The sequence below is a fragment of the Rhinatrema bivittatum genome, chromosome 2, assembly GCF_901001135.1.
Source record: "Rhinatrema bivittatum chromosome 2, aRhiBiv1.1, whole genome shotgun sequence".
Taxonomy (NCBI): domain Eukaryota; kingdom Metazoa; phylum Chordata; class Amphibia; order Gymnophiona; family Rhinatrematidae; genus Rhinatrema; species Rhinatrema bivittatum.
Genome location: NC_042616.1, coordinates 375,103,212 through 375,124,486, shown reverse-complemented (window position 1 = coordinate 375,124,486; position 21,275 = coordinate 375,103,212). Strand labels below are relative to the sequence as shown.

The 21,275-nt window shown below is 44.7% G+C and overlaps 1 protein-coding gene across 1 annotated transcript in view; it reads right to left on the bottom strand.

The window, feature by feature from the left end:
* The window catches only part of LOC115083294 (dynein heavy chain 5, axonemal-like), a 1,259,434-nt gene that overhangs the window by 216,400 nt on the left and 1,021,759 nt on the right, over positions 1-21,275 (bottom strand). The window contains exons 62-63 of the mRNA XM_029587102.1: positions 5,458-5,725; positions 1,566-1,687 (exon numbers count right to left, since the gene is read on the bottom strand). Of these exons, the coding sequence (XP_029442962.1) occupies positions 1,566-1,687; positions 5,458-5,725 (390 nt within the window). The remainder of the gene's footprint in view (positions 1-1,565; positions 1,688-5,457; positions 5,726-21,275) is intronic.

Here is a 21,275-nt window from a genome sequence, read left to right as displayed (position 1 = left end):
TTAAGCAGAAGGCATAATACTGAAATTATTTAGAAAGAATTAGCGAGGGATGGGTTGAAAATCTCATTCCATGATGGCATTCAAAACTACAATTACTACCTGAGTTCTCTCCTGGATTGCAAGTAATATATTTTGGGGTAGATTTTCAAAGGGGTATGCGCTTAAGGTACGCACATACCCCCCGAAAACCTACCCCAAACCCCCCCTGCATGCGCCGAGCCTATTTTGCATAGGCTCGGCGGCGCGCGCAAGCCCTGGAACGCGCGTAAGTCCCGGGGCTTGCATGGAGGGGCGTGTCGGGGGCGTGTCGGGGTGTGCCGGGAGTGACGCGGCGTTTCGGGGGAGGTGCCGTGGGCATGGTTTCGGCGCCAGGGAGTGGCCGTGGTGTGGTTTCGGCCAGGGGTGTGGCTGCGGCCTCCGGACCAGCTCCCGGACCAGAACATGGAGCGCGGCAGCCGGCCTGGCGCGCGCAAAGTTACGCCTGCTGGAAGCAGGCGTAACTTTGCCGACAAAGGTAGGGGAGGGATTAGATAGGGCCGGGGGGGGGTGGGTTAGGTAGGGGAAGGGAAGGTGCGGGGGGGGGGGGTGGAGGGAACGGAGGCAGGCTGCGCAGCTCGGCGCGTGCAGGCTGCCGAATTTGGGCAGCCTTGCGCGCGCCGACCCCGGATTTTAATGGATATGCACGGCTACGCGCGTATCCATTATTTCTTTTATTTTTCATCTTTTTTGGATGCCCACAGCTATTAACGCCAGCTCCTGGCAAGAATTAATAGATGACAGTTAAATGTGTATCTGAGATGCACATTTTTTTTTTTTTTTGCATCGGGAGTGAATGCCTAATAGCCTCATTCACATGCATTTGTATGTGATGAGCGCTATTAGATTCACTCCGTGTTGGACGTGCGTTGAATATGCGCTAATCCCCTTATTGCATTAGTGGATTGAGTAGTGCCTATTCTACCCGCGTCCGACTGCAGGTTAAACAGTGTGCTCGGCTCAGCGTACCGTATTGCATCGGCCCCTGAGAGAGTAACTTCTAGTGCTCAATGCATGCTCTCCAAGTCTTACTCAGCCTGGGAATAAGACAGAGGCTGGAAGGAGTCAAAGGAGGAGATTCAAGAAAAGGAAGATGAAGAGATGCAATGTGCAATATGTAAGCTACACAAAGCAGGGACTAGCTATTCATACCCTGCATGCTGCCTTTTAATTGGCACACTCCAGAGCTCATGCTATAGCTAGGAAGGAGAGGCATGCTTGATTACACAGGTTCTCAGAAAGGAGTTCCTAAACATTTAAGAGCCACTACTGGTGTTACTGTGAAGTTCTGAGAACAGAGCGTAGGTGCTGGTCTGGATCTGAGTATCAGGCAATGGTGACTTTTGTGTGGCACACCTGAATGCACACTAGTTGGGACACACTGGTCTAAATGACAGAATGAGGGTTTTGAACTGCCAGGCCGGATCCGGACTTTTCGGCCGGTCTCTAACTTAATGCTATGAATTCCTATCAGGATGCTATAGTTGTTATGTATGCGCAATAAGCATTAGAAAAATTAAATCAGTAACCTGAACAGTTGTATGAAGAAATGCTACAGCATATAAGAGTGGCTTCCACTGTGGCATGTTGCTGACTTCCAGCTGTTCCTGTGTAATGCCAGCATAAGTACGTTTTAAACCAGCTTTCACGCCTACAACAAGAAAACAATACAGAATAAAAGTGTGGCTCTGTCCCATCTACTGCTCCATGACTGGATGATCCTATAACAGCCAGTAAGAATACAGCAGACACAACACATACAGCAAAGTGCAGATGGCAAAACACATCAAACTAGCCTGCACTGTGCTATGTATCTGTCATTCATGACTGCTCTGTAAGCAGAAGTATAAAATGCAGCAGGGGTGAGTGTGTGTGCTCTAAACTTCCAGACTTCTCAAAGTCTACATCTATGATTGTTCCACCATTAATTACAAATAATCTGTTTTCCTTCCCTTTGGGGAAATCACAATCTTGTAACTGTTCTCTAGCATGCAAGATCTTTGTATCAAGCAATGGCAAAAGCCATCAAGCTACAGTTTTCATGGATGCAGATCTAGGAGCAGGAGATACAATTCAGATATAGTAGTCATGTCAATCTCACAACTTCATGTGCATGAAATTAATGATATTCTTTTCTTCAGTGGGCAACAAAATACCTTTGCATCTTGTAATCTGAAATTAAACCTTGGGAAGGTTACGTGGCAGTACTGTGCAGAGAATGTGTGCTGTGAATTGGCTCACTGACCCATCTTTTGATTTTCATTGTTTTAGTCTGGAAAAAATCTTCCCTGAATCACTGTACTGACATATGCCAATCAAATGGTTCTGATTGTGTCTACAGATGGAACTTCTTTGGATTTTTCATTGAAAGGGCAAGCGAACAAAGTTCAAAATTGCTTAGAGGCAGTGCTGAGCTTGACATCTGCTTTCCAGGACAGCCAGGGCTGGGGTGCTGAGGAGGCAGTGTTCCCAGGTCTGAAGGTGGGGTGGGAAATCCAGCCACTGAGCAACAGTGACATCTAATGGTCAGACAGGGTGAACAAGTACTAAGTTCTTGAGGGAGCTGCAGTTTGTGGTCTCCGGCTCAAGGGCTGTCATTGAAATAGTTATGCTAGATAGAAGGAGGGGGGGGGGGGGGGTTAATAAAAAAATTGAGAGGAAAACCCTTAGCTCACAACACTGCAGCCCCAGTAAGGAATGGTTCTCATTAAACTGAAATTCCAAAGGAGCATCAGTAAATTGCCAGACTAATAATAATAATAAATTAATCTGCTCTAATATGGAAAGCATTTGGATCTTTACTGGCTACAGAGTAGTGCAGATGCTTAATTGGATATGTAATAATTATTTTTACAATAATTTTCCAGCACTTAATCACTAGAGGTGAAATGCTCTCACCATGAATTCCCAGTAATATTTTATTTTAAGGGTATGGGTGAAAGGAATGCATTTCTTCCCTGGCAAGTACACATATACCCATTCCAACTCCAGGCTACCCTCTCACTCTCCTCCATTGCCAATCCCAGTCCTTGTACAGTTCTCTCTCTACCCATCTACTCACCTTTATGCATAGTAACATAGTAAATGATGTTGGGAAAAGTCTAAATTGGCCAATCCAGTCTGTGAAATTATTTGTCCTCTATGAGCACATACAGTAAATTCCCTTACTCAATCCCATGTCTTTTACCTGAACTTTTAACTACTTCCCTACCACTTCCCTCTATATCAGTCTTAAGAATGTCCAGAATCTGTTAAGTAATGACTTCTCTCACCTTCACTGGTAGACAGTGTTAGGCCTTGTCAATTTCCTCTGATTCTTACAAGACTAAATCGAACAAGCAAGTCCATATCAGTGTCTTATTACCAGAAGCTAATCTTCAAAATATCCGCCCCCCCCCCCCCCCATGCTTACTGAAGTCTGGATTTTGACCATAGTCACTCATTCATATCACTGTTATTAGGGTTGTAACCCCCAATCTATGCAGATTACCCCACTGCCTTCTTGGAAGCCCAAACAAGTCTTGCCACTGCAGTTAGGGACATAAACTGTAGTTTTTTTCAATGCATTGTTAGAAACATAGGATGAGTCATGCACTCCTCCTTCTTAGCCCACCCTCCACTCACTCTACATGGTGCAGTCCACTCATTCCCCTTCTTTCCCCATCCACTTACTTCCCGTGCCCTCATCCACTCACCCCCACCTTCCTCCTCCACCCATACCCTTTCTTTTCTCCATCACTCTCTCACCCTTTCCCACACATTCTCTCTTCCCTTTTTCTTATCCTCTCAACAGCTCCATACTTGCTGAAACATTCTCATAGCTCCTCTTTTTCTTCAACTAGGATGGATGTAGGGATGATCCACCATCCCTACTGCTGTGGCCTGCTGCTCCTATTTCTCTTCACCTAGAGAGGCCTAGATATCCCTGCCAGCCCTGCTGCTATAACCCATGGCTGCTCCTTCTCTTTAGCTAGTGACGCCTGGGGAATCCCCACCAATCATGCTGCTCTAGTTGGTGGCTCATTCTTTTTTTCATCTGGCAGGGTGTAGGGATCCCTGTCAGTCTCACTGGCTTCTCTGACCTATCTTTGCCTGCTGTAGCCAGGGGAACCCCACCAGCCATGTTGATCCTGTTCTTCTCCATTTCTGTCCATTTTCCTCTGCAAATGCACATACAGTTTACACGTATAACTTTCCATTATCAAGAATATTACATGCGTAAACTGTCCACATATTGGCAGATGAAAAAAGACATAGATGTATAAAATTGTCATGAATATAAATTGTTTCTACAGGACATTAAAGAATGCCTAAAAATTTGACACCCCCAAATCAAAGGTATTTTGATTCTTTTTTTAAATTCAGGTCCATGGGTGTGGGGGTGGGAAATACCTTAATAGCCTTTTACCTCTTTGATCAGAAAATATTAATGTGGTTAGTGACTGGTTTAAAGCTTAAACACAGACACATGTTTTCTTTTTTCCAAGTACATCCAAAAGATGTTAAATTGATGAGGGAAGACACTTCACTCTTTACCTTGTCTACACTGATGGTATGCTAAACAAAGTTTTGGTGCTTCCAAGAACTTCTTTTATTTAGAGAAAGAACTTTTGTTTAGCTTCAAAGCAAAGATAGTCTATGCACTTTTAATTATATCTGGTCGAGTTAATCAGGTTTTTTACATCTGCTCCATGGTGCTAGACAGCAGACTTCTAAATGGAATCAATTCAAGTTTTAGACTTCTAATAGCAGGACATAAAGGGAATCTTTTTGCTTAGGGTAGAATAGATTTCAGCATAGTCAAGCACAAATGGGTTAATAGAGCAGTGTGTTGTTGTCTGGCCATGTGGTGGGGGTGGGGTGGGGTGTTCACTTCCTTTGCATAGAAGCATGATCAAAGGTCCCACGTGGATTGTACTCACAGATCATATGAAAGTGTGGCTCAGGTACTGGGAAGCTTGTTCTACTGGCCCATATACAGCTTCTTTAGCTGCCAGCGCTGTAGCTTAGAGCTGCAGGTTGTGGAAAGGTCTTCTCTAGAAAAGGGTATGTATGGAGCCATGTTGAATCCAGATTCTTCAGGCATCCTTCTACCAGGAGCAGCACTACAGCTTCTCTCTCTCTCTCCTGGAAAAATCTAGATTTTCCTCAGGGTCCTCTTGTACTCTCTGCTGGCAGAGTATACCTGGGAGTTCAAGGGGTGCCCTGGACTGTTCAATTCCTTGGGTGAAAGTATGAATTTAGCTTAATAAAAAAGAAGGGCCCTTACCTTAACATATTTAGCTGATAGTTTATTCCTGTTTAATAAAAATGTTTAGAATGAACTGATACCTTTGCTTCTGTTAAAAAAAAAAAAAAAAAAAAAATGCATGCTGAGAACCAATGGGCATCTTCACATTGCTAAAGGTGGTGAAATTTTACCTTGAGGTGGTTCATTAGTAAATTTGATGGAGGACTGTAACAGGTTAATAGGAAACTTGGAATGGACCTCTGTAGTAATCCAGGTCCTGAAGTCCTCATTCATGGTTTCTGTTACAGTGATGGTGTCTAAAAGTTCATCCATAAAATCCAGGCCCAGATGGCAGTTTTGAAGGAGCAGCCATCCACCATCTTGCATTGATTGAGTCAGCAAGCGTCTAGCATGAACCTCCTGACCCTGGCCCATAGAAATAGCACGACATGGAACATTCTGCAAAAGAACAAGTCAAAGCCTAATTAAATATTTAGAACAGGTATGGGCTGGTATGAAGCACAGTGAACTAATGCATTGCTTTTACTATATTGCATTTCTCTAAGTTAGTGTATGCTTATGATATCTCAAAAATTGATTACTGCAACAGTTTGTAAGTTGGACTATCACAGAAACACTGTATACTTTGTAGCTCGTCCATACTTGCAGCTGCCAGAGTTATTACAGGAACGGTGTTAAGCGACTACATACCTCCAGTGCTTATAAGTTTACATTGGCTGCCAGTTCTTTTTAGAGCACAGTTCAAGGCCCTGAACTTTGTCTTTAAGGCCCGATTTATTTGCAGATCCACTTAGAGGCTTATATCTCTTCGTGTATATGACATTCAATTAAAAAGAATGTGCTTGTTGCTGTACTGTCAGTTAAAAATGTGAAATTGATTAAAACATGCAGCTGAGGTTTTTCATGTGCTACGGCTATTTTGTGGAATACTATTTTGTGGAATACTTTGACCGAACAGATACATAGGGTGATGGACTTGTATCCCCTGGGCTAGTGTCCCTTCACAGGACTCCAAAGACCAGACCCCAAACAAGGTTGGTAAAGTCCTCTCCTGATGTTAGTACATTCTGAAAATCCAATATTCCCTGTTGAGGGGAAGATTTTCTTCTAGGACCTGAGCGTTGTTCACATTTAATTCAGTATTATACAGCAGTAATACTCACACTGGAAACAATGACTGGTTTCCAGTTTTAGATTTACTGATTAAAGATGGAAAATTTGAGGCAAATATTACTTTACAAGTTCTGGGTATTGACAATCCAATTTGCAACTTCAGATCTTCTAATAAATTTGTGATTTAAAAATTCCAGTTATGGTATTCTGTTACTGATGTAAAAAATTGGTATTTTATCTCTTATCCAACCCAGTCAATGGGCAATCTTACACGTCCTCCCACACCTATCACGTGATAGGCGCAAGGCTTGGTCTGAAAACATTATTGGAAGATGGCATCGATGGGCCCACGGCTAGAGGACACTCCAGGTTCTCCGACTGACCACAAATGTTAGGGGGTATTGGGAGGGTCTAGGATGCGGGGGGGGGGGGGGGGGGGGGGGGGGGGTCACTAGCCAAACCAAGTAATTTTTGCGGGGTTAAGGGATGAGGGGGGGGGGCCCTACTGGCCTACACATTATATGAAAGGGGGATGAGGGGGGTGGGGATGCCATTCTTTTGGGGGTCAGCTAAGGGACCTGGCAAATGGTTTGCCTGATTGAGGAGGAGTTTGGGCAGGGGGAGGTCGGTCATCACTGCATGGCATCTTTTTTCTATTTTTATCTTTTTTTTATTGTGGAGCCATTTCAAATGGCAGCCCTGGGGTAGGCGGGTGGTCTAATAAGGCACACAGTGACTTTTTTTTTTTTTTACTTGTCGGGGGGGGGGGGGGGGGGGGGGGTAGCTGTGTTGGGCCACAGGGTGCTTTAAAGCGATGCTGGATTGTACATTGGAGGCTTCTATCATGCATTTTAAAGGCCTTGGCCTCTGATATACTTTTTCCATGAGACAAAAGAACGTGGCGACACAGAGGTGATATTATGTCGGGCAGGGGGCAAAATATTGTGGGACTGTCCCCTCCACGATATTAGGCCCCCATACCCCTGAAATAAAATATCACAGCTTAATGAATCTAACTCTGAGTTTGCACCTGAGGCAATGGAGGATAAAATGACCTGTCCAAAGCCTCAGGGAGCAGCAGTCGGATTCAAACCCTGGTTTCGGGGGAAATGCTAATTACAAAGAAAGTTGAAAATCTGGAAAATCAAATTAGATACTCTAATTTGAGAATGGTGAACTTCCCAAAATGTAAAATGGTGTCATTAAAAGAACAGCTAAAAAATTATTTCTCAGAGATATTACAAATGTCCTCAGATAGCTTTCCAGCAGTTCTAAGTGTCTACTTTATAAATAAAGATAGAGGTAAAACACCTCCCCCAAATGTGCAAGAAATATCACTGAATGTAACCGACTTGATTGAGACATCATATAGCTCCCAGGTAGAGGAAAGAGGGACTCTTTTAGTAAAGTTTGCTTTATCATCTGATAGAGACAAAATTCTTAAATTATTTATGTTAAAAAGATCCTCCCTCTACCTGGGGCAAAAAATATGGGTCTACCCTGATGTCTCAAAAGATACACAGCAGAGACGGAAAAAGTTTATAACATTAGCAAATCTGGCAAGAACATACGGTATCCAAATAATGGTTAGATTTCCATGTAAATGTATCATGCATAAAGATGGTAAAAGATATGTTTATTATGATCCAGAGCATTTGGAAAATGTTTTGGAGGAATGCAAGAAACAAAGGGAAGGTAGTACTTCATAATGCCATCCCAGGTAAATTGGTAATATAATATAAGGAAGACATATTCCGTAATCTGCAATTTATGTATTATTGATTATAGTAACTTTCTTTTTGCTCAAATTAGGCTCCCCAATATGGTTTAGTAACAGGATTACAGGGGAACATAGATTTTTCTCTTTTTTTTTTTTCGTGTTTGAAAATTATATAATATTATGCAAAGTAACCCTGAGCCTCAAAAATGTTCAATTGAGATGTTGAATATATGTACGATTTGAATTTTGTTTGCATGGTTGTAAAAAATTCATAAATAAAGAATTGAAAAAAAAACCCCTGGTTTCCCTGGTTCATAGCCCTCTGCTCTAATCAAAGTTTATATATCTATATGTTGATGCATACATGTCAAAAACTAAATACGTTATGTTAGAATTTTTCATTACATATTCACAAAGAATTAAACAATAATATTGTTATGGCCACTTAAGCTTTTAGGTGGGAAAAGGAAGCATGAATATTCCTGGATGTATTCTATGTAATCTGAAATATATGCCTAGAGCAAAACAGAAATGCTTATAGAAACATAGAAATGACGGCAGAAGAAGACCAAATGGCCCATCCAGTCTGCCCAGCAAGCTTCCCTCATTTTTTCTCTCATACTTATCTGTTTCTCTTAGCTCTTGGTTCTATTTCCCTTCCACCCCCACCATTAATGTAGAGAGCGGTGATGGAGCTGCATCTCAGGCATGACCACATTCTCCTGGCACATCTATAAAGGGCACTTTCCATAGACAGAATGAAATTTCGTGAGAGAGCTGGATTCTCAGAGAGAAAGACTCTCAAACTAAATTTCAGTCAAGTCTATTCACAGAGGACTCCCAATACATGTCTACAGATGGACAGACAGATGGATAGACAGACAAGGTAACAGGAATAGTAATTTTCCACTGACTAAACACACCTAAAAATGAAATATGATTTTTTTCAGGGCAATTTTTAGGATGGCTGTGGGATTTGCAGTCTCATGGGGATATTATTCTTCAAGCTTGCAGGCCTGTTTTTAAAGGGAAACCCTACATGAGATTTTGCCTTGAAAATGTGGCCAGCACAGAGAACAGAGCTCTCATTTCACCACATAAATTGCAGCTGCTTTGATGCCGCCTCTTTTAGCCTGCATGTAAAAGGAGCCCTGCTGTGACCACCACGGGTACTTTATCCCACAGAGGGGGATGCCCAACTTTCAGCTTGGCTTTTTACATGGTGAACAACTGTTTATCCATATAGAAAGTGTTGAGAACTGTTTTCTTTATACAGAACAAGCCGTTAAGCTTAACGGGCTACATTAAATTTTTTTTTCAGTCCATTTTCGAATACAGCACCCTTCTACACTTTTTCTCCCTCACTCCCCCTTCCCTTTGTTCACTCACCCCCTTCCCTCCACTCAGTCTTACTCACCCTCTGTCTCCCACTGCCTCCTTCCCCTCACTCTCACCTCCCTCCCCTTCCCTCAGTCACTCCCACCTCCCTCCCCTTCCCTCAGTCACTCCCCACCCTCTCTCAATCCCATCCCCTCTCCCTCAGCCCTCCTCCACTCCCTTTTTCTCTGCTCCACAACTTCTTACCCTTCTACTTACTCACATCCCTCTGTCTCTCACCTCCCCCTCATTCTCCCTCTCCCCTCACTCTTCCCCACCTCTCCCACCCCCTACCTCCCTCCCTCCCACACACTCACCCACTCCTCCCTCCCTCCCACACACACTCTCTCCTCCCTCCCTCACTCCCACTTTCTCCTCCCTTCCTCCCACCCACACTCTCTCCTCCCTCCCACTCCCTCCTCCCCCTCTCTCCTCCCTCTCATTCAATCCCTCCCTCCCACTCTCTCCTCCCTCCCTCCCTCTCACTCAGATCCCTCCCTCTCACTCTCTCCTCCCTCCCTCCCTCCCACTCAGTCCCTCCCGCTCACTCGCTCCTCCCTCGCTACTGGCCGCCGCTGCTGCCGCTCGACGATGACGACAACGCTCCTCGTCACCGCTGCCGCTCCTCGTCGCTGCCATATTGATATATTCAGCTGACGCTCGCTGAGACCGATGTGCTTGCCCACACATGCGCAGTAGAGCTGCTCTCTACCGCACATTTGCGGCACGTCGGTCAAGCTTCATTTATTAGGTTTGATACTGTACTAGATAGTTAATAAGCTTCTGCCCAAGAAACATAATCTATACAATATTAGCTAGGCGGGATTAATAGAAATAAGCGACAATTGTTATGAATCGCCCTGCCCGCGGGTTTCCCGCAAGCAGGCTCTCACTTACCTCATGCTGCCTGCTTCCCCGATGCTGCACGGACGCCGCCGTCGGGCCTGCCTGTGCGGCCAGAGCCGCGGACTTGGGTTTTCCCACGCAGCCTGGAGGCGGCCCCGAATGTCCCTTTTCATGCGGCAGGAGCCGCGGACCCTTGTCTGCCTTTCTCGCGACTGAACCACCACCGACGCTGTCATCTTCGCGGCTGGGAGGCCGCACCCCCGGGCTGGAGTAACAGCTGGAGGCGCCCCCACTGTCTCCTGCAGGGCCTGGAGCCACTGCCTACATCGGGCCTGCGTCTCAGGCCAGCCCTGCCTCTTCCTACGCTGTACGTCGGTGCAGGCCGCTGTCCACGGTCCTGCACAGCTTCCTGCTCTCTCTTAGGCACCGGCGCGTGCCTCTCTTCAAGATTTAAAGGGCCAGCCACAGGAAGTGTGGCTGACCCCACCTAGGGAGTGGACTTCCTGCCCAGCCCTATTAACGGGCTTCTCCGTCATTCAGTCTTTGCCTTGCATCGGAGTTGCTTCACTCTGGAGGCTCCTGCCTGCCAGAGTTCCGTCAGGTCTTCTTCGTCTTCTCCATGGAGTTCTTGTTGTCACGTCACGTCACGCCATGTCAAGTTAAGTCTTCGTGCCTGAGGTCCTCGTCCAGGTGTCTCGTCTTGATTCTACGCTTCCTGTTGTTCCTGGTTCCTCAATGTCCTGCCCTTTGCTGTTTCGTCAACGCTCCTGAGCTTTCTGGTCCTGTAAGCCGGTAGTCCCTCGGATGATGACTTTCTCGAGTGGGGACTAGCCTGCAGGTGGACTGGAGTCCTGTGCTCCTGAGCCGTCATGTCCTGCCAGCCATTGGTGGAGCTTCAGATGACATCGGCTCTGTCGGAGTTCTGCTTCGACTGGATCCTTCCCTGCACTCGTCCCGTTCTCAGCGTGGTCCGTGACCAGCCTCCTCGGGCTCTGTAGGGTGCACAGTGGGACAGGGTGGTCTGCGACTCAGTTCCGCGGGTGAACTGAGTAGGGCACCCTGAGAGACAGTGCCAATTTCCTTCCGCCCAGCTTCTCATCTCGTCTGGACTTCGTCAAGTTCCTCGTCTCGTCCTGGATGCCGTTGCATCAGTCTTGGTATCATGTCAACTTCTTGTTCCTGATGTCGTCGCATTGACCCTGGTCTGGGATGCTGTCGCATCGACCATTGGTCCTTGATGTCTTCGCATCAGCCTTTGCTTTGCTTGTAAACAGGTGATTAACAATGTCTTATCCATTTGTCGTGATAGTCCCTTATTTTGTGTTGTATACCCCTGTGACAATTCCTTAGATTAAGGCATCTGTATACTTCTGTAACAGAATATAAAGTGCAAGTGGTTCACTTGTGGCAAAAATGTTTTGAAAGAGGATATCCTCCTAAAGTGATTAGGCATGCTTATAATTGAGGGTTATATGCAAATAGAGACCTTCTACAACAAAGTTCAAACCACCTACTTCAAGATCAGTTTATGTTTTGCGGTTTTTGGCAAGATCAAGGATGGTACAGCAAACAATCTAAAAATACTGACACATACTCAAGATAAATATATAAATGTTTGAAAATGAACCTTTATTTGCATGCACTCGAGGTCCAAATCTTCGTGATACATTGATACACACTTTACCTTATGTTCAGTCAGCAGAAAAAAAATTATGGACAATTTACATGCATTCATTGTGTGGTTTGTACCAATGTATTACAGATCAAAGTATTTGAACATCCTGAGTTAGCGATCTGACATACCTTGCATGACCATTTCAATTGTGACACTGCGCAAGAGGTATAGGCAATTATTTGGCCTTGCAACAACTTGTACATAGGTCATACTAAATTGCCAGTCAAGACTAGAATTATCCAACATAAAAGCTGCATCAGGGCTTCTAAACTTGAATCCCCTCTGGTGAAACATTGGATAGAACAGTGGTTCTCAACCGGTGTGTCATGGCACACTAGTGTGTCGCGAAGCACCGGCAGGTGTGTCGCATCGCGTACCTGTTGGTCTTGCTCCCCCCCCCTTTCACCTCAGCGAGACGAACACTGCTGCTGTTCCTGCCTGGGCTATCAGCACATTCAAGCCCCGAGGGGAATGGTAGCAGTGTTTTGTGGAAGCCGGCAACAGGAATGTGACCTTTTCTTTTTCCCGCCCCTGTGGCCTGGAAGAGGAAGTGATGTTTGCCGGGCACGCGGGAAGAAGAAAAGGCCATGCATACAAGCTGCTGCTGCAGAAGGAGCACGGTGCTGCTGCCCCCCCTCCCCCGGCTCTGACCTCCCCTTCTCTCGCCAGCGTGACACCAGCAAGAAAATATAAAATTTATAATAATCAAACTGCAAAAAAAAAAAGGCTGGGGTGGGGAGAAAAGCTAAAATTGCATTCTCAGCTGATTGCTCTGTGCCACGATCAATTGCAGCACAAGCAAACAGCTAAGTGCTGCCTTCTTAGTGCTAAGAGGCTGGGGAGGTCACTCCTGCTGGTTTCCAGCCTGTCAGGACACTGCTTTTAATAGCAGCATACTGGCTACCTTGTGCTGTAGCTGCTATGTGTGCTGTGGGTGGGGGTGAGTGAGACAGAGAGTGAGTCAGCATGTGTATAAGTGTATGAGAGAATGTGTGTGTAATTAAGAGAAATGTGTGAGAGCAAGAGACTGCTCAGGAAAGTCGCAGGTGTCTGTGAGAGAAATATTTTGGTCAGGGATGTGACTGGTATGTATGTGTGTGTGTGTGTGTGTGTGTGTGTGTTTGTGTGAGAGAGAGATTGGTCAGGGACGTGACTGGTGTGTGTGTGGGAGAGGGAGATTGCTCAGGCAGGTGACTGGTGTGTGTGAGAGAGAGAGGTTGGTCAGGCATGTGACTGGTGTGTGAGAGAGAGAGAGAGAGATTGGTCAGGCAGGTGACTGGTGTGTAAGAGAGAGAGAGAGAGATTGGTCAGGCAGGTGACTGGTGTGTAAGAGAGAGAGAGATTGGTCAGGCAGGTGACTGGTGTATGTGAGAGAGAGAGATTGGTCAGGCAGGTGACTGGTGTGTGTGAGAGAGAGATTGGTCAGGCAGGTGACAGGTGTGTGTATGTGTGAGAGGGAGATTGGTCAGGCAGGTGACTGGTGTGTGTGTGTATGTGAGAGAGAGAGATTGGTCAGGCAAGTGACTGGTGTGTGTTTGTGAAAGAGAGATTGGTCAGACAGGTGACTGGTGTATGTGTGTATATGTGTGTGTGTGTGTGTGGGGGGGGGGGGGGGGGGAGATAGACTATTCATGGGCCCTAAGGAAGAAGAGCATGAGGACAGAGCTTCAGCAGCCCTTGCTGCTTCTGGTATGTGCTATTGGCCTACAAGGTAAAGGAGTAGGAGAGTTACTGGAGAGGGTAAGTAAAGGTGGCTTTTTAAGTTTATCTTTCTTGATTGACTGCCATTTTAATTATTAGGAATTATGTGATGTGTCTGCTGTTAGAAATATTTTATTAGTGTTTGCAGAATTTTTAATAATTTGGAAAAATTTTAATGATTGTTCCATTTATTAGTTGTCTTGAAACATTTATTATATTCTAGTTTTAGAATTATTTTATATTTCTCAGGGAATGTATATATAGAAATGTAGAGACAAAAACTGAACTGAAAACAGCAAGAAGCCAAACTCCGTATGCAGTAAAACAACGCAAAAACAAAAATATTAGCTTTATGGTCACTTTATTCTGTATTTGGTGAGGGTCTGTCTGTGTTCTGCATGTGTGACCCAGCTAAGGGTGTTCTGCAAGCTTGTAGTTTCTTGGTAGGGATCTATAGCAGCTTGGCTTGTTCTGTTTTCCTAATAGGAGGTGTATTGGTGTTTAGGGCCCGGTATAATTTTTTCAGTGCTGCCTTTTCATAGGTAGGGTTGTTACTGTTTGAGTTCCATAATGCAGGTGAAACTTTGTGCACATTAGTTTGTGTACATTATTTCAGATCCTGGAAGTCTGATAGGTGTTTTGCACAAAATGCAGAGTGGCTTTTTTGAGTTTCCATTCCAGTTTTTGTTTCCATATTTGTAATTTGTGATCTTTTTGTACTTGGTGAAGGTTGAATCTATGTGTGTGACCGAGGTGAAGTATTTTACTAGCATGTAGGCATTTGTATCAATATTATTTGTTGTGTTTTCTCAATAGAACATGCATTGATGGTAAATTACTGTTTTTCATAAGGAGCGCTATTGCACCTGGTAGGAGAGAGTGTTTATGTTGCTGTTATTGAGATGTCACCAGAAATATCTTTTTTTTGTATGGAAAATTGAACGGGGAATGTTCTACTTCTGCTCTGTACCCATTGGGGTAGATTTTATAAATTTGCGCCTGCACATACTTTTGTTCGTGCACCAGGCGCAAACAAGAGTACACGGGATTTTAATAGATACGCGTGTAGCCATTAAAATCCGGGGTCAGCGCACGCAAGGCTGCCCAAAATCGGCAGCCTGCGCGTGCCGAGCCATGCAGCCTGCCTCCATTCCCTCCGAGGTCGCTCCGAAATCGGAGCGGCCTCAGAGGGAACTTTCCTTCCACTCCCCCGCACCTTCCCCTCCCTTCCCCTACCTAACCCACCCCCCCAGCCCTATCTAAACCCCCCCTAACTTTGTTGCACAAGTTACGCCTGCTCGGGGCAGGCGTAACTTGCGCGCGCCGGACCGGCTGCCGGCACACCATGGTCCGGTCCGGGGGCTGGTCCGGAGGCCGAGGCCATGCCCCCGGAATGCCCCCGATGATGCGCTGGCCATGACACGCCCCCCGACACGCCCCTCGGAACACCTCCCATGACGCGACAGTCACGACATGCCTCCCAACACGCCCCCGACATGCCCCCCAGGAAAGCACCGGGACTTGCGCATGCCGCCGAGCCTACTCAACATTGGCTCTGCGCGCGCAGGGGGAGTTTGGGCCAGGTTTTAGGGGGGTACGCGCGTACCCCTTTGAAAATCTGGCCCATTGTTGGGGTCGAGGGGGTTCCTGTGGAATGCAGAGTGTTTGTTTACATTTAGCCTGGTGATGGTCACATGTTCAGTGTGTCACGCATGTGAGAACAATCTGTCAGGTGTGTCCCGACATAAAAAAGGTTGAGAACCACTGGGATAGAGTATAAGCTCACAGTGAACGACCTTCTATTTTTTGTGGGACAAAGATTAATAGTCAAGGGGAGCCAACATTTCTGTAGCATTAGGACGTTAGGAACAATTTTATATTTATAGCTGGCATACAGTATAGTCAGAAGGGTTAAACCTTAATATAGAATAGGAAGCATTTTTATGAGCCTGAGTTTTTCCCCTTGATGTTTTCATTTTTTTTTTTAATTTTTTCTGTTTAAATTTTTTCTTTTTCAAATTTTATTGTTCCATTTCTCATTTTTTTTACTGCATTTTTAAAGTTTCTCCGAAATTCAAAATACAAGAGCATGACTGTGCACACCCATATATATGTGTATACGGGCATGCGCACACATGTTTTAAAGTTAGCCTCCCCATCCTTTTGCTATGGCCTTGTCTTCCCTAAATGCCCTTTTACATCTAAATCATCTAACAATCCAAATGATTCCCTCAAAGGCTTCCTGCTTTGGATGTATTTGAAAAAAATTTTATTATGAGTTTTTGCATCTACTGCAAGCTTCTTTACAAATTCTCTTTTTGCCTGCCTTATCAGTGTTTTGCATCTAACTTGCCAGTGCTTATGCTTTGCCCAATTTTCTTCAATTGGATCCTTTGTCCTTTATTTGAAAGGTGTTCTTTTGACTATAATAGCCTTTTTAACCTCACATTTTAAACATGCTGGCAGTTTGGCCTTCCTTTTACCTATTTTGATGCATTCAATACATCCAATCTGGTTTTCCATGATGGTATTTTCAAACAATATCCATGCCATGATATACATTCTTAAACTCTGCAGCTGTATCTTTTAGATTTTTCTATTTTCCTCATTTTATCAAAGTTTCCCTTTTGAAAGTTTAATTCTAGGGCAATAGTTTTCTTTAATGTCCTCCCTCCATTTATTAAATCTACTTTGTTTGTATTATAATCATTATTGGCAAGTGGCTCCACCACCGTTACCTCTCACACCTCTAAGATCTAAAATACCGTTAACAATACTAGGTCTAAAATACCTCCCCCTCTTTTGTCAGTTACTGGACCATGAAGCAGTCATTTATTTAATTTAGAAACTTTACCTTCCTAGCATGACCAGATGAGATATTTACTCAGTCAAAAAAATCAGCAGAACCAGGGGTCACGATTTGAAGCTCCAGGAAGGAAGACTCAGAACCAATGTCAGGAAGTATTTCTTCACGGAGAGGGTGGTGGATGCCTGGAACCAGAACTGTGAAGGACTTCAAAGGGGCGTGGGATAAACAATGTGGATCTATAAAATCTAGAGGACGTGAACCTAGAAGATGTGGTAGGCCTGATTGACAAACTGAAGAGTAGTAAATCACCTGGACCGGATGGTATACACCCCAGAGTTCTGAAGGAACTAAAAAATGAAATTTCAGACCTATTAGTAAAAATTTGTAACTTATCATTAAAATCATCCATTGTACTTGAAGACTGGAGGATAGAAAATGTAACCCCAATATTTAAAAAGGGCTTCAGGGGCGATCCGGGAAACTACAGACCGGTTAGCCTGACTTCAGTGCCAGGAAAAATAGTGGAAAGTGTTCTAAACATCAAAATCACAGAACATATAGAAAGACATGGTTTAATGGAACAAAGTCAGCATGGCTTTACCCAGGGCAAGTCTTGCCTCACAAATCTGCTTCACTTTTTTGAAGGAGTTAATAAACATGTGGATAAAGGTGAACCGGTAGATATAGTATACTTGGATTTTCAGAAGGCGTTTGACAAAGTTCCTCATGAGAGGCTTCTAGGAAAAGTAAAAAGTCATGGGATAAGTGGCGATGTCCTTTCGTGGATTGCAAACTGGCTAAAAGACAGGAAACAGAGAGTAGGATTAAATGGGCAATTTTCTCAGTGGAAGGGAGTGGACAGTGGAGTGCCTCAAGGATCTGTATTGGGACCCTTACTGTTCAATATATTTATAAATGATCTGGAAAGAAATACGACGAGTGAGATAATCAAATTTGCACATGACACAAAATTGTTCAGAGTAGTTAAATCACAAGCAGATTGTGATAAATTGCAGGAAGACCTTGTGAGACTGGAAAATTGGGCATCCAAATGGCAGATGAAATTTAATGTGGATAAGTGCAAGGTGATGCATATAGGGAAAAATAACCCATGCTATAATTACACAATGTTGGGTTCCATATTAGGTGCTACAACCCAAGAAAGAGATCTAGGTGTCATAGTGGATAACACATTGAAATCGTCGGTTCAGTGTGCTGCGGCAGTCAAAAAAGCAAACAGAATGTTGGGAATTATTAGAAAAGGAATGATGAATAAAACAGAAAATGTCAAAATGCCTTTGTATCGCTCCATGGTGAGACCGCACCTTGAATACTGTGTACAATTCTGGCCGCCGCATCTCAAAAAAGATATAATTGCGATGGAGAAGGTACAGAGAAGGGCTACCAAAATGATAAGGGGAATGGAACAACTCCCCTATGAGGAAAGACTAAAGAGGTTAGGACTTTTCAGCTTGGAGAAGAGACGAGTGAGGGGGGATATGATAGAGGTGTTTAAAATCATGAGAGGTCTAGAACGGGTAGATGTGAATCGGTTATTTACTCTTTCGGATAATAGAAAGACTAGGGGGCACTCCATGAAGTTAGCATGGGGCACATTTAAAACTAATCGGAGAAAGTTCTTTTTTACTCAACGCACAATTAAACTCTGGAATTTGTTGCCAGAGAATGTGGTTCGTGCAGTTAGTATAGCTGTGTTTAAAAAAGGATTGGATAAGTTCTTGGAGGAGAAGTCCATTACCTGCTATTAAGTTCACTTAGAGAATAGCCACTGCCATTAGCAATGGTTAAATGGAATAGACTTGGTTTTTGGGTACTTGCCAGGTTCTTATGGCCTGGATTGGCCACTGTTGGAAACAGGATGCTGGGCTTGATGGACCCTTGGTCTGACCCAGTATGGCATTTTCTTATGTTCTTATGTTCATTTTATAACCATTTAGAATTGGTTGAATGAGGTTATCAATCAATTTAAATAGTAGTTTTACTAGAAGGTGAAAATGACCAGCTTTTTAAAAATTGAGTAGAAGGCCCTTGGGACTTTTTCTTATTGTGTCTTTTTTATAGCCAGTTTTTTTTTAATTCAGGTTTTATTGTTTTCATAATAAACAGATACAAAAGATCAACTTTATAGTAACAGCATTCTCACAAACAGCATTGTATCTTCAAGATATTGGTATTACAGCTACCATTTTCATGTTCATTTTTAATGACCCCTAACACCCCCCCATCCCACCCTCCCTCCCCCTAGCAATAATATCCTGAGAGAGATGCAGAAAAATAAACTCCAATGCTATACATTCAATGAAGAAATTGGAGCTTAACAAGGAACTATAATCTGAGCAGAATGGCACAGTTATTATATACAAAGGTTACCCTTTTTCCAAATTATTAGTTCCACGATCAGTGGCTATTAATCCTTCTCGCATAGACCTTGTTTCCATACAATATAAGGTGGCCAAACACTATTAAATAGCGATACACATTTATGTAAATTAGCAGAGATCTTATATAGCACATATATATGTTCTACCTTATCTAGAGTATAGGCGATGATGGGGCTGATGGTGTTCTCCAATGGAAAGCGATAGCTCGCTTTGCAATTATACATATAGCTCTCACCAAAGGTTGTTCATATTTCCCTATACAGTCCATCGGGACATGCAGTAAGGCATTCTCTGGGTGAAGAGTTATTTGCTTATGCGGCATCTGTTCTATCCGTTTTTGCAATGTTTTCCAATAATTTTGAATGATAGGACACTCTCACCAAAGATGTATATAGGAGCCCTTGGCATGACACACTTTCCAGCAATCTTGGGGATACTTAGTGTTAAATGCATGGAGATGGACCGGTGTTAATTACCATCTAAATAAGTCTTTATAGCCAGTTTCGATCAACTGGGAGGAAATAGGCCCCTTAGAAATATTAGCATAAATGACCAGCCATTGTTCTGTAGACAAATCGGTTTGAAGGTCCTGTTCCCAGTTTTTGATATAGGCTGGCTTAACCACTGGGTCCTGATTGAGATAATTATACATTTTGGATATCACGCCCTTCACTGAACCCACATGTCTGCACAATGATTCAAAATATGGGACTCCTTGTCCAAGATTCTCTCTAATATTTGCATGCATCGCATAGTGGTGTAATTGGATATAGGGGAACAACGCCTGGTCAGAGAGGCCATCTTGGTTTGTAGTTCTGGGAAACAGACCCAGATATGCTCCCAGCGTGTGATCCCTAATGATTGCCACTGTTTAAAGGCCAGATTCGTGTGCCCAGTGGCAAATTGCGGATCATACAAAAGGGAAGTGCTATAATAATAATCTCTTGTCCCAACTAGGGAAGTTTTCCACTTGTCCCATTCCATAATAACAGCGGTCAGTGATGGTGGGTTCATTATGGGTAGCCATTTGGACCCCTTTGGTTGCCATATAAAGGAGGGAAGGGATTGCACCCCTACCCAAGATTGTAACAATTAGGGATGTGAATCGTTTTTTGATGATTTAAAATATCGTCCGATATATTTTAAATCGTCAAAAATCGTTAGAAGCGCGATACAATAGGAATTCCCCCGATTTATCATCAAAAATCGTAAATCGGGGGAAGGGGGAGGGCGGAAAAACAGGCACACTAAAACAACCCTAAAACCCACTCCGACCCTTTAAAATAAATCCCCCACCCTCTCGAACCCCCCCAAAATGCCTTAAATTACCTGGGGTCCAGAGCGGGAGTCCCGGTGTGATCTTTTACTCTCGGGCCTGCGGTGCGTTGTAGAAATGGCGCCGGCGCTACCTTTGCCCTGTCATATGACAGGACAAAGGTAGCACCGGCGCCATTTTGTTTTTTGTCCCCCGACGTCAGGAGCGTAGGAGATCGCTCCCGGACCCCCCGCTGGACCCCCAGGGACTTTTGGCCAGCTTGGGGGGGCCTCCTGACCCCCACAAGACTTGCCAAAAGTCCAGCGGGGGTCCGGGAGCGACCTCCTGCACTCGAATCGTTTTGCCGTACAAAATGGCGCCGGCCATACGGTGTATGGCCGGCGCCATTTTGTATGGCAAAACGACGTCAGGAGCATAGGAGATCGCTCCCGGACCCCCGCTGGACCCCCAGGGACTTTTGAAAGTCCCTGGGGGTCCAGCGGGGGTCCGGGAATGACCTCCTGCAGTCGAATCATGTTGCCGTACGTCCGGCGCCATTTTGCGCAAAATGGCGCCGGCCATACGGCAAAATGATTCGAGTGCAGGAGGTCGCTCCTGGACCCCCGCTGGACTTTTGGCAAGTCTTGTGGGTGTCAGGAGGCCCCCCCAAGCTGGCCAAAAGTCCCTGGGGGTCCAGCGGAGGTCAGGGAGCGATCTCCTACGCTCCTGACGTCGGGGGACAAAAAACAAAATGGCGCCGGCGCTACCTTTGCCCCAGGGCAAAGGTAGCGCCGGCGCCATTTCTACAACGCACCGCAGGCCCGAGAGTAAAAGATCACACCAGGACCCCCGCTCTGGACCCCAGGTAATTTAAGGCATTTTGGGGGGGTTCGGGAGGGTGGGGGATTTATTTTAAAGGGTCGGGGTGGGTTTTAGGGATGTTTTAGTGTGCCGGTTTTCCCGCCCTCCCCCGATTTACGATTTACACGATATTTACAAAAACAAAACAGCGACGATCCGATTCCCTCCCCCCAGCCGAAATCGATCGTTAAGACGATCGATCACACGATTCACATCTCTAGTAACAATA